Below are 13522 nucleotides of genomic sequence, written 5' to 3'. Positions count from 1 at the left end.
CACCTGGGCGGCTCATTAATCATCTGCCTTTGGTTCCGGTTACAACCCCAGGATCCTGAGGTGGAGCCCCATATCAGACTCCCTGCTCACCCAGGAGTCTGCTTCTTTCTCTCCCCACCCCGCTTGTGTTCTCTCTTGCTATCTCTCTCTCAAATAAAATCTTAAAAAAACAAATTCACACCTAACAATATGGTTAAAGTAGAAAAGGCATACAATAACAAGGATGTGAAGGAACTGTGACACTCAAACATCACTGGTGGGAACATAAAGTGGTGCACTTTTGAAAATAATTTCAAAGTTTCTCAAAACAGCGTAAGTGTGTGGCCCAACAATTCTACTTCTAGGTCTTTATCCAAAAGAAAGACAAACATGTACATGAATGCTCACAGCAGGAGGACCTGAAGTACCATCAAATGATGAATGGATAATAAAATGTGATACACAATAATAAAATGGCATATTACTAGGGCATACAAAGTTACTGCTGATCATGCTACAATGGGGACGGAGGTTGAAAACATTATACCAAGTGAAAGAGTTCGGTCACAAAAGACCACATATTGTATGATTTCACTGACATGAAATTTCTAGAATAGGCAAATCTATAGAAACAGAAGTAGTGGTTGATTAAGTGTGTAATCTGTGCACAAAATACAGGTCCCAAATATATTTTGTTAGATGTACATAGAAACATTTCTTTTCAGGAACTGTGAAAGGTGTTTAGTTTTAATTTCAGCAACCACAAGTTCATATGCCAGTGTATCAAAGTGCAAATGGCTTTTGTTATGTTTATCTCGTATCCTGTGACTTTGCTGAACTATATTTTGAGTTCTAGGAGTTTTCTTGTAGACTCCTTGAGGTTTTATTTTTTTTCCAAGTAGACAATTATGGCATGCCAAATAGAGTTTTATTTCTTCCTTTACAATCTGTATATTATTTCCTTTTCTTGTCATATTACACTTGCTAGAACTTCCAATACTAACTACACTGAGTAAATATAGCAAGACAAACATCTTTACCTTCTTCATGCTAACTAGGTTGTTTCTGGCCTTTAATGTGACGGAAGAAAATCTTTATTTCTGTTTTTCCAAGGACTTTTTAAAAAAATCATGAATGAGTGAATGTTATCAAATATTTTTTCCTCACTGATATAGGATTTCTCTTCTTCAGCCTATTAATATGGTAGAAATAGTCTTGCATCTCCAGAATAAGTAAACCCCATGTGGTCACTGTGAATAATATATAATAAGGATATGTATTTTATATAGATATAGATATAGATATAGATTTTAAGATTTTATTTATCTACTTGACAGAGAGAGAGAGATCACAAACAGGCAGAGAGGCAGACAGAAAGGGTGAAGGAGGCTCCCTGCCAAACAGAGAGCTTGATATGGGGCCCAAGCCCAGGACCCTGAGATCATGACCTGAGCCAAAGGCAGACGCTTAACGGACTAAGCCACATAGGTGTCCCTATATATTGTTTTTCTAATGAATTGTTCAGTGCTGTAAATTTCCCAAATCACCTTCATTTTCATTTGGCTCAATGTTTTAAAATTTCTCTCAATACTTCCTCTTTGGACCCTGGGTTATTTAGAAGGATGATAAGTTTCAAGTATTTTAAAATTATCTATTAAAAGATTTTTAATTGATCTTTCAATTAAAGATTTCTAGTATGAATGCATTATAATTAGGAAACACACAGTTTAAGTTCAGTTCTTTTAAATTTTTTTTTTTTTTTATGGTCCAGGAGATAATCTATCTTGGTGTACATGCCGTAGGCACTAGAAAATGAGGTGTATTCTGCTGGTGTTGGTAATCTCTAAGTAATTCTCTAAGTACTAGATCCTATACGTTGATGGTGCTGTTCAATTTTCTAAATCCTTACTGATTTTCTGTCCTATCAATTAGTGAGGGAGTTTTGTCATATTTTGCAGGTTATATGTTTGGTGCAGCTGTGCTGTTTTGGTGCACACATTTACAATTGCTATCTATTCTTGGTGAAGTAACCCTTTTGTCATTATATAATATGTCCTTCTCTGCCTCTGGTAATTTTATTTTGAAGTGTACCTTACAGATTTTAATACAGTCACCCCTGCTTTCATTTGATTATCGCTTGCAAGATATATAAACTTCCATTTGTTTATTTCACTCTGTCCGTAGGTTACATTTGAATTGACCTTGCAGATAACATATATACTAGTCATGTTTTTAACCTAATCTGCTTATACCTGTCTTTTTTTTAAGATTCTAATTATTTATTTATTCAAGAGCTAGAAAGAGAGAAAGAGTAAAAGGGGTGGAGGGGCAGAGGGAGACGGAGAGACAGAGAGTCTCTGCACTGAGCATCGGAGACTGATGCAGGGCTTGACCTCATGACCTGAGCCAAAACCAAGAGTCAGATGTTTAACCAACTGAGCCCTGTTCCTATATCTGTCTTTCAATTATTTATTTAGACTACTTACATTTAATATAATTACTTATATAATTAGGGCTTAAGACTGTCATTTGTTTTGTCTTTTAATCTTCTTTTTCCTTCATGTGGGTTAAACGTTTTTTTAGAATTTCACTTTGATTTGTCCATATATAGTACTTTTGAGTGTATCTCTCTGAACAGCTTTTTTGTGGTTGCTCCAGGTATTATATATATATTTTATATATTTAACAACGTAGTCTACTGGTCATAATTTTTACCAGCTTGATTATAAATACACAAGTCTTACCTCCCGTTCTAGCCCTTTATGCTTCCTTATTTTTTAGCATAAATGTCTTAAAATATTTCCTCTACATATTTTAGAACCATCTCAGACATTATTAAAATTTTATTTGGTTTTAAACACAATTTTAAAGACTTCAGAAAGAAAGTCTGCTGCATTTACATATATGTTTAACTTGTTTTTCTTCCTTCCTGATGTTCCAAAATTCCTTCTTTTTTTTTCTATTTAGAGAACTTTTAGCCATTCTGTTAGAACAAGTCTGTTGGCAACAAGTTCCCCAAGTTTTCGTTCATCTGAAAATATTTCAATTTTTCCTTTACTGCTGAAAGATATTTATGTTGCAATTAGATTATGCGTTGGCTGGTCTTCTCTTTCAGCACTGGAAAAATGTGCGACTTCCATGTGGTCTCCATAGTTTCTGATGAGAAACTGGCTATCTTTCAAACATTGTGTTTGTTTCCCATAGAGGTAAGGTTTCTCACTTAGTGCTTTTAAGACTTTAGCGTTCAGAAGTTTGACTATGATGTGTCTTATTGTGGATTATCTTGGGTTTATCCTGTTTGGCGTTCACTCACTTCCTTAATCTGTAAATTCAGACTCTTTGCCAAATTTGGAAAGGATGCAGCTATTATTTCTTGGAGTACGCTTTTAGCCCTGTCCTCTTTCTCCTCTCTTTTGAGGACTCCAATGATACAAATGTCGGATCTTTGGTTATATGGTCTCACAAGTCCTTAAAGTGTTATTCATTTTTATTCAGACTTTTTTTCTTTTCTTTTTCTTTCTTTTTTTTTTCCTTTTGCTTGGTTCAGTCTATTTTCTCTCTGTTGTTCAGTTTAATAAAGGACAATAAAGAAAAATTATGAACTACATGTTCAATACCTATGATAAATGTCAATGAAACAACACAATCCCTAAGAAGAAAACTTAAATAGTTCAGTATCAATTAAAGGAAATGAATTCGTAGAGAAACTATAGGCCACAAAAAAGATTATAGGCCAAGATAGCTTTGCTGGTATATTCTATATGTAAAAAAGAAGTAATTCCAAATCTGCAAAAACTTTCAGAAAAGGGAAGGGGAAACACTTCCAAACTTATTTTATAAGGCCAATACAGCCATAATTAAAAAAAAAAATCAAACACATCACAAGAGAATCAAAGACTAATGAATAAACACAGGTCAAAAATCTTTAAGAGGGGGCACCTGGGTGGCTCAGTGGTTTAAGCCGCTGCCTTCGGCTCGGGTCATGATCTCAGGATCCTGGGATCGAGTCCCGCATCGGGCTCTCTGCTCAGCAGGGAGCCTGCTTCCTCCTCTCTCTCTACCTGCCTCTCTGCCTACTTGTGATCTCTCTCTGTCAAATAAATCAATAAAAATCTTTAAAAAAAAAAAAAATCTTTAAGAGGATGTAGTACACACACACACACACACACACACAGTGGAATGTTAGCCACAGAAAAGAAAGAAATCCTGATGTTTGCAATAACATGGATGGAACTAGAGAGTATTATCCTAAGTGAAATAAGCCAGAGAAAGACAAATACTATATAATTTCACTCATATGTGGAATTTAAGAAACAAAACAAACAAAGGGGAAAAAGAGGGAGAGGCAAACCAAGAAACAGACTCTCAACTACAGAGAACTGACAATCACCAGAAAGGAGGGGGTGGGGGGATGGGTGAAATAGGTGATGGGGATTACGAGGTGCACTTGTGATGTGCACAGGATGTTGTATGAAGTGTTGAATCACTATGCTGTACATCTAAAATTAATCTTGCACTCTATGTTAACTGGAATTCAAATAAAAACTTAAGAAAAAGTCTTCACTAAAATTTTGATGGATTTAAGAACCACCAAAAGAAGGTTTAGACTGGAAGACAGTTTGTTCATTTACTGTGATATACAAAGACTTGTACACTAACGGTCAAGGCAGCTTTATTTATAAAGCCCCCAATATAAATATTCAATTTATAATAGCCCCCAAACTGAAAACCTGTATGTCCCTCAATAGGTAAAAATAAACAAACAATGACATAGCAAACATAATGGAACACTATTCAGCAACAGAAAGGAATGAATGACTGATTCAAGTAAAAATATAGATGAATATCAAAATCCAGAAGAGTAACTTTTATTCTATTCACTTTCAAAATATAGTGTGGACGTATGTGCTAGACAATGTGTTATATCCTGAAGAAGGTCAAACCAAAAAACAGTAAGAGTACATAATATGTGATTCCATTATACATAATTCTAGAAAGTGTGTAGACTATAGTTAACAGCAAGGAGATTGGTAATTAGGAACATGGAGTGAGGACAGAGAGATTACAAGGGACATGGGGAAACTTTTGAGTGTGAAGAACACATTCCATTCTCTGTGGTTTCACAGTTTATACATGTCAATACCTATCAAACTGTATACTTTCATGTGTATTCACTACACATCAATTGCATCTCAATAAAACTGTTTTAAGTCAAAAGTGTCCTGATTTGGGGCGCCTGGGTGGCTCAGTTGGTTAAGCGTATGCCTTTGGTGCAGGTCATGATCTCAGGGGCCTGGGCTCAAGACCCACATCAGCCTCTCCCTCTCTTGTTCCCCCCTCTGTCAAATAATTATTTAAAAAAATCATTAAAAAAAAAAGTCTCCTGATTTAAGGACCACCAAATTAAATTTTACTCCGTGTGTTGGTTTGGTTTTTGGACCCAGCACTAGCCATACACACTGTGATGATCATGGGTCAGCCTTAGGAGCTACAGTCAGAAACAGAGAAAGAAATAAACACCAACCAAAACAGTCAAAACAGACTCAAGAAAGACAGAATATTTGGAAGTAACCCGAAAGGAAAAGAACTTGTGAGGTATCTGAAAATATTTACCTAATATAACACTGGATATAGGCTATCTTCTATTTTAAGACTACAATTTATTGCACCTTGTTCATATTGCTAAAAATAACTATCCCCCAATCAGAGAAAGACAATTATCATATGATCTCACTGATATGAGGAATCTGAGAAACAAGACAGAGGATCATGGGGGAAGGGCGGGAAAAATAAAATAAGATGAATGCAGAGAGGGAGACGAGCCACAAGAGACTCTTAATCTCAGGAAGCAAACTGAGGGTTGTTGGAGGGGAGGGGGTGGGAGGGATGGGGAGGCTGGGGATGGACACTGGGGAGGGCATGTGCTATGGTGAGTGCTGTGAGTTGTGTAAGACTGATGAATCACAGATCTGTAGCCCTGAAACAAATAATACAGTATATGTTAATAAAAAAACTATTCCCCATGGTAGATACCTGATTATAAAAGGGTTCTATGAAAACTAAAAACACTGTTACATCGATGGAGAAAAACTGTTCCTTTACTTCAAACAGAATTTTTAAAAGTGGGTGCAACTGATGTAGGTAGGAGACATTACAGTTAGTGAGTAATTTATGAAACAGGATGTTTGAATCATTTGTGGTAGGAACTTTCACACTAAATATGCCGTTTGTTTCAGGGAGCCGAAGCGTAAAGTGTTTCGGGCCACATTTGTGCCGGGAAATCTTCCCTCCCAGCAGGCGTGGAAATGTACAGACTTCACTTGTGAAATAGGATGAAAAGAACCTGATCTGGTGGCTGGCCACCCCTTCCTCTACATTTACCATGACTGTTTGATCTGTCCTTGTGCACTTCATAAATGTATGTCAAATTTAAAACCAAAAGTGAAGCAAGAGGGTATTTCATTTCATTTCATCTTATCGATGGAAAGAAGGGCTACCGGTATGAACAGCCGGTTAACGACACCCATCCTGGGTTAGGTGAGGGTTACGAGGGATTAGGTCTAAAATTAAAGTCTGATGTAGTAGCCCTAAACCAGTAGCATTTCTTTTTTTTTTTTTTCCAATTTATTTATTTTCAGAAAAACAGTATTCATTATTTTTTCACCACACCCAGTGCTCCAAGCAAGCCGTGCCCTCTATAATACCCACCACCTGGTACCCCAACCTCCCCCCCCCCCGCCACTTCATTTTTAACCTTTAAGAAGTTACAGCCTTTAAAAAGTAGGCTGGGATGGTACCAGGAACATAATCATTAAAAAATGTTACTATCTTAGATGCCTAAGAAAACCAGTGTTACTCTGTGACATTAGATAAATTGCTACAGTGCTATTACTGGCACTTGTTTCATATAAACCTGTATCAATTATGAGGTTTTAAAAAATTATAAAACATTACCTTGGAATTTTTAAAAGCACATGATCACCCATCATCCAAACAAGCTATCAGAAACTGAGAGGGCTTCCTATTCTAATAATGTAGCCCATCTCTTCTAGTAGGCTCAATGTGGGTCATGTTCCCCGTCCAACAAATTCAACTTGCAACTAAAACTACAGCATTAAGTTTGTAGTAAAAATCTAAACAAACTGTTCAATGTGAGGAAAATATTCCCCATACCAAAATTTCAATGACTATATATCTAAGCAGAGCCCTTTAACCCTCACCATCCCTGACACAACATGAACAGTTGTCCTAAAAGCAAACAGATCACATCTAAAAGCTGCTAATGTATCATGACGGCAGTGTCTCAGGAATTAAATTATTTTGTTAACCCGTTGGTCCTGCTGTTATTGATGGACTAGTGAGACACGACACTGGGGAGGAAAAGCCTCTGGGCTGCTGGCTGACTGCAGGCAAGTTCACTGAAGGACTCCCCTCCTGGCTTTCAGTTATTTGCAGCCAAGGCAAAGAGCTAAGATCAAGAACCCTCACTGCCCTATGCCCGCATTTTCTGCTCTTAGACTTTTTCAAACTCCCAATTCCAGGAGTTGCGTTAGCCTAGAGGTCCGTAAAAGAACAGAACAGAGCTCTTCATCATTTCTTGTTTTGAATTTTAAATGGTCTGGGATGAATAATTTAGGTGCTGATCTTTCCTTTCCTTTGTTGTTTTAACATATCTCATCATTTTGATTTTAAGACACCCTGTTCTGTCCCTTACCCATTTAAAATATTTTTTTATCCTACCTTTGCTGTGACTTCACTGCTTTAATTCCTGAGTGCTGAATTCTACCTTGTTTATTCCTGATGATTTTTAATATTTATCTTACTCTGTCTTACTTTGTTTTCTTTTAAAAACTAGTCTTGTCTTTTTTTATTTTAGACTCCTTGCCTTTTTCTTATTTCCTGTAGCAAATGCTTTCATAATTATTTTTCTCAATATTACCTTAAATACATTTTCCTTCCTCACAATTTTAATACTGAAACGTTATATTTTCGGGGGTGCCTGGGGGCTCAGTTGGTTAAGCATCTGCCTTTAGCTCAGGTCATGATCCTAGGGCTTCTGGGATCGAGTCCCATGTTGGGCTCTCTGCTCAGCAGAGTCTGTTTCTCCCTCTAGCTCTACCTGATGCTCCCCTGCTTCTGTGCTCTTTCTCTGTCAAATACATAAATAAAATGTTAAAAAAAAAAAACCCAAAACAAAAAACTTTATTTTTAATTTTCATTTTGATTCAAAGGGAGTTTTCCTGCCAAAAAAAGGGGTTTATGTTGAAATTGTATCACCAACATACCCCTCTCAGACTCTTAAAATACACTATTCATGCTTCTCAGAGTCTTGTAAAAAAATTTAAAGTTCTGAGAATTGAACTATTCATAAAAATGATAATGACAATAAGCTATTGATAATTAAGCTAATAAAAACAGGGAAATGTACATATTTAATTGTTAAATAATTTTATTTTCCTAAATTTGGTTTCAAAAAGCATGTGCTTAAAAAAAAGAAAAGACCAGTTTAATTGAGGCTGGAACATTAACAGAGACATATCAATAAATAAGAATTCAGTGGTATTTTATTTCAAGTTGGCTTTTATATCTAATCAATAACTATTTTTATATAACTAATCCCTGAAGGACTGAAGGAACGCAAGGAGGGACAATGGAATAGGTGAGCACAGAAAGAGAACAGATGGATAAGATATCCATGCTTCTGGTTCTAAAAAAAGAAGAAGAAAATCACAAAACAAAGAGAGAACCAAATTGTAATCTTCTGGGGGAACAATTCTGGCAATTTATGATCCTAAAAAGATTAACAGAAATGTTTAATTCTAACTGACCTACTGACGAAAATTTGGTTTACATCCCATTTTATGTGGTTATATTCACATTTGACCATGAATTCTATTAGGGAATTATCTTGCAAGTACAGCACGGATACACAACTGAACCATAAAATACGCATATAACAGAATAACAATAACATATACCTTAAGTGGTTCTGCTAGGTCTGAGAGCTGATTAATTTTCTGTTTAATTGCATCATACTTGTTTTCTGCTTCTATTTTCAGACTTTTAAGATGTTCCTTATTTTTTTGTTGTTGTTCCATATTTTTCTCAACCGTTTTCATTTTGATTTTATTTTCTTGCGCTTCATCTTCCTGGTTACATTTACAGAGCATATGGAGTTAATTAAAATACTTAAGTTATGAAATAGAAAAACAGTACGAAATTCTGAGAGCGGAGACACTACAGGCTCCAGGCAATCTGATGAAAGACAAATACAAAGAACACTAGTATATTTTCATACCCTTAGTTGTTAATCAGGAAGTACAAGAAAATGACTCAATAAAAAGATGGACATTTGGGAGACAAGTTAAACTAAACTCTGCTTGAGGTCATCAACAAAGGAGAAGAACTTTTATTTTATCTAGTTACACTGTCTTTCAAAGTGCAGTGTACTGAATTAGCCCCAGCAAAAGTTAGATGCTGAGGAAACAAAAATGACCAAGACCTAGCCCATACCTTTAAGAAATCTAAGGAATTAAAGCAGAAAAATAAACAGTGGAAAACAAAATTACTGATAACAAATGAAGACAAATTCTCATTCCCAGAAAGCTCCCACGCACTTTTTGTCTTGTTCTCTGTGATATCTCTCAGCACTTAATACGGTGCCTGGTGCAGAGTGGACACTTAATAAATAATTATTCACTTTAACCAGACCCAATCTACCTAATTCACTGCTTACTGTAACTCAGAGAAGCTAAGCTGAATGTCATACACAGTTCCTTGGAGGGGGGGAAAAAAAGAGGAACAAATATGTGATAAATTAAAAGGAAAACCAGTTTCTAGCAGAAAAAAAAACCAATGATGCGGAGCCTAGCTACAACTGACTAAGAGATATCCATTAATACTAATACTGACTAATTGTGAAATATACTATGTTAGGCAGTTTGGTTTAAAAGGCCACTGTTCAGAAACATACTGTTTAAGCTTTTATCGTTTTATTACATGCAGTAGAAGACAAAATCAATTATTATGAATGCAAGTTACATATACAAAACACTAAGGAACTTAAATGCCGGAAGCTAGGTAGTTTCTACCTTATTTGTAAATGAAGATAGCAATCATAAAAACTAGCTCCAATTAAAAGGATTAAAAAAAGGCTGAGAGAAGGTGCTATTAACATAAATGACAGTTTTGTCCTTTAACACTACATTTAAACTGAGGAAAAGAATCTTACCAACGTTGCAATATCTACAGACTGGTGTTCTTCTATATTCTCAAGCTCCCGAATTTCAGAAATACTTTCTGTTATTTTTACCTGAAAGAAAAGTATTTCAACTTTAGTAACATAAAATAAATTAAAGGGCTGCCTGGCTGGCTCAGTCAATAGAGCATGTGACTCTTGATCTCAGGGTTGTGAGTTTGAGCCCCGTGCTAGGTGTAGAGATTAGTTAACAAAATAAAATCTTCATAAATAATTAATTAAAAACAAACAAAACAAAACCCCAGAAAGGATATATTAATTCACAAAGTTCTTATTGGCTTTTGTTACAGAGGGGGTTCTGTAGCTAATGAAAGAGACACATTAGTATTAAATGAACAAAAGGAAGTTGTGTATCAAGTCTGCTGCTATCACCCTTATGACTAATCCACTCCCATGGAAAAAAAGATGGAAGAATTCCATCTTCGCATTTAAAATGGTGACAGTGTTGGACTCATCGAGAAAATCTTTTTCTGAAACACCCAGACTGAGGTTACGGCAAGATTACTCCAATGCGGTGCTTCACAAAGTATGATCCAAGCACACCCTGGTGCTTCTGAGACTCTTTCAAGGGGTCATGAGGTCAACACTATTTTCATAAAAACACTAAGACACTATGTACCCTTTTTATCATTTACAAAAATATAAAAATGTCAATTTTCTCACTAATTTTTGGTTTTAGAAAAATATCCATAGAAATATTATTTTTGTTAACACATGAGTTTTTGTTAAGTACACCAATAAATATTCTTAAAGTTTTTTTTTTTTTTTTTTAAGATTTTATTTATTTGAAAGAGGGAGGCGGAGAGCAGGAGCATGAGTAAAGGGAAGAGCAGAGGGAGCAGACTCCCCACTGAGCTGGAACCCAGCAGAGAGGGGCTGGATCCCAGGACCCCGACATCATGACCTGAGACGAAGGCAGCTGCTTAACCAACTGAGCCACTCAGACATCCCTTAATTTTTAATAATTAGGTAAAACCCACACACATGAAAGCTCTGTTAAGACTGTAAAGGGGCTTGAGGCCAAAAAGTCTGAGAACTGCTCCTCTAAAACTAAATGAATAGTAGGAACTTGAAAACAACTGCGAAGTAGTAAGTTGAGAAAAACAAAAGGACATTTTTTTTTTTTTTTTTTTTTTTTACCTTTAACTCTCTATAATGTATTTGGCGCCTTCTAAGAAATTCTTCATTGCGCTTAATATCCTTTTCAAGGGCAGACAAATGTTGCTGAAGATTTAATATCTGGGCCTTTTTATTTTCAACTTCATTCTCCAAGTCACTGGGCAGAGAGGAGAGGATAAAAAACACCTTAAATCTATTTCTGAAAATTACAAATACTTTAGATCTTTACAAGGAAGAGCTTATTTGTGATAGTTTATTTGCAACTCTGTTCAGTTAAACCAGTTCTATATTCCTACCGAGTTATTAACAACATGAAAATATAGAGATTTCAGTAGAATCTAAACAGAGTCATAGTTGACTCATTTCATTAAGAAATATTTATGATTTCTGTGTGGAAGGCATCATGTGCAGTGACAGGCAGAGGTGGAAACAGAAGGATTCAAAGAAAAGGAAAAAAAAAAACCTAGGAAATAAACTGTAACGTTAAAATGTCACTTTTTTCTTTTTTAATAACAGGGCAGCTTAAATTTGATGAAATACTCTGTGTTACCTTGCCAGAATCCTCAAAATCAGAAAAAGACTCAAGAAATGTCAGCTGAATGAATGATAAACATGAGGAAAGGAGGAAAAGAGTTGTGGTATTTCTGGTAAAAATGGGGCCAGATACAAAAACTTAAGATGGCTCCTCAAGATGTAATAAGAAATACTTGAATTACTTGAACTACCATATATACACCTATGCCTATACTAACAAATGGTAACTTCACTAAAAACAATAGAATATTTACCAAGTAAACAAACTTTGAAACCCAGAGCCTAAACCAAAAATAAAAACCAGTGAAATAAGCACAAACAATATTCTGTTTTACCATTTCCTGAAAACTGCTAAATTGTACAACTTCCTTTTTGCTGGCTAGGATGAATTCTGTCACACACTTTCTTTTTAAATTTTATTTATTTGAGAATAAGACAGAGTGAGCAGCAGAGATAGCGAGAGAAGGCACAAGCCTGCTTTTCCCTCTGCTCCCCGCTGAGGACATGAGGCTCGATCCTAGGACCCTGAGATCATGACCTGAGCTGAAGGCAGATGGTTAACGAACTGAGCCACCCAGGTGTCCCTGTCACACAATTTCATAGAGTGTTCCTCCTTAGTTTTTAAATAACTTTCACATGGAGCAAGAACCTTTGCTACCAATGAAATAGGTACAACAACTGAGCTAAGTGTGTGTATGCCATTTGCGCGGGATGAACACATGCTCCAGGGCTGCCCATCCACATGGTACACTCCTCAGTCTCCAGCCCTTCCTCTGCTACGTCTGTCTCCACGGCCCTTGAACGAGTTAGTATTCGTCTACAGTCTCTGCCCACTTTCTTAATATAAGCTCCGGGATGAGGAATTTTTTGTATTTTATTTTGTGCAGCGTTTTGTGCCCAGATCAGGGCCCAGCACATCAAGTACTCATTCAATATCTGTTTTATAGAACAAATGCAAGAATAAATTTGAAAAACACACTTTGGAAAATTACATTAAATATGCTACAGTAGTTTGACAATTCAAAAATCCACAGGTAAACTTTTTTTTTTTTTTTCTGATCTTGTATGTAAGCGGTAACTGCACTGGAATTATTCTGAGAGCTACCTTAGACATTTTTCTCACACCTTCTGTGTACTTTCATCATGGGAAAGCACACTGGGATAATTCCACTATTAAGAATGTAGGATCTGCACACTTCCAAAACTATGCTGAGATGCACGTATGTGTGTTCCCCCTGCAGCACTGTTAGAAGAGGAAACGGTGAGCAACTCCTATGTCCATCAACAGGGAATCGGAGCAGCAGTGTACGGATTCCGCTCATAATCTGCTTGGGTGGCTCAGATCATGATGCCAGGGTCCTGGGATGGAGACCTGCCTAGGGGTCCTGTTCAGGGGGAGGCTGCTTCTCCCTCTCCTCCCCGCCGAAGCTCTCTCTCACTACCTGTCTCTCTCAAATGAATGAAATCTTTAACAACAACTGTAACAAGGTGATGAGAACAGTTCATTCTGTATACTTTCCAACACTGTTCGAAGTTTCTCGGCATATGCATATATTCCTTTTAATTATTTTTTAAATGTCAACAAGGACTATGGAAAAACAGGATAATGAGCTACTTTTGTTTCCTGATTTA

At 36.3% G+C, this 13522-nt stretch overlaps 1 protein-coding gene across 2 annotated transcripts in view; it reads right to left on the bottom strand.

Moving 5' to 3' along the window:
* Positions 1-13522, bottom strand: part of SMC6 (structural maintenance of chromosomes 6) — a 71735-nt gene that overhangs the window by 18476 nt on the left and 39737 nt on the right. For both annotated transcript variants that reach the window (XM_044262043.1, XM_044262044.1), the window contains 3 exons: positions 11378-11513; positions 10211-10291; positions 8958-9128 (listed from right to left, as the gene is read on the bottom strand). In XM_044262043.1, the coding sequence (XP_044117978.1) occupies positions 8958-9128; positions 10211-10291; positions 11378-11513 (388 nt within the window). The remainder of the gene's footprint in view (positions 1-8957; positions 9129-10210; positions 10292-11377; positions 11514-13522) is intronic.

This window comes from Neovison vison, chromosome 8, assembly GCF_020171115.1.
Source record: "Neovison vison isolate M4711 chromosome 8, ASM_NN_V1, whole genome shotgun sequence".
Taxonomy (NCBI): domain Eukaryota; kingdom Metazoa; phylum Chordata; class Mammalia; order Carnivora; family Mustelidae; genus Neogale; species Neogale vison.
This window is presented reverse-complemented; position numbering and strand designations above follow the sequence as displayed.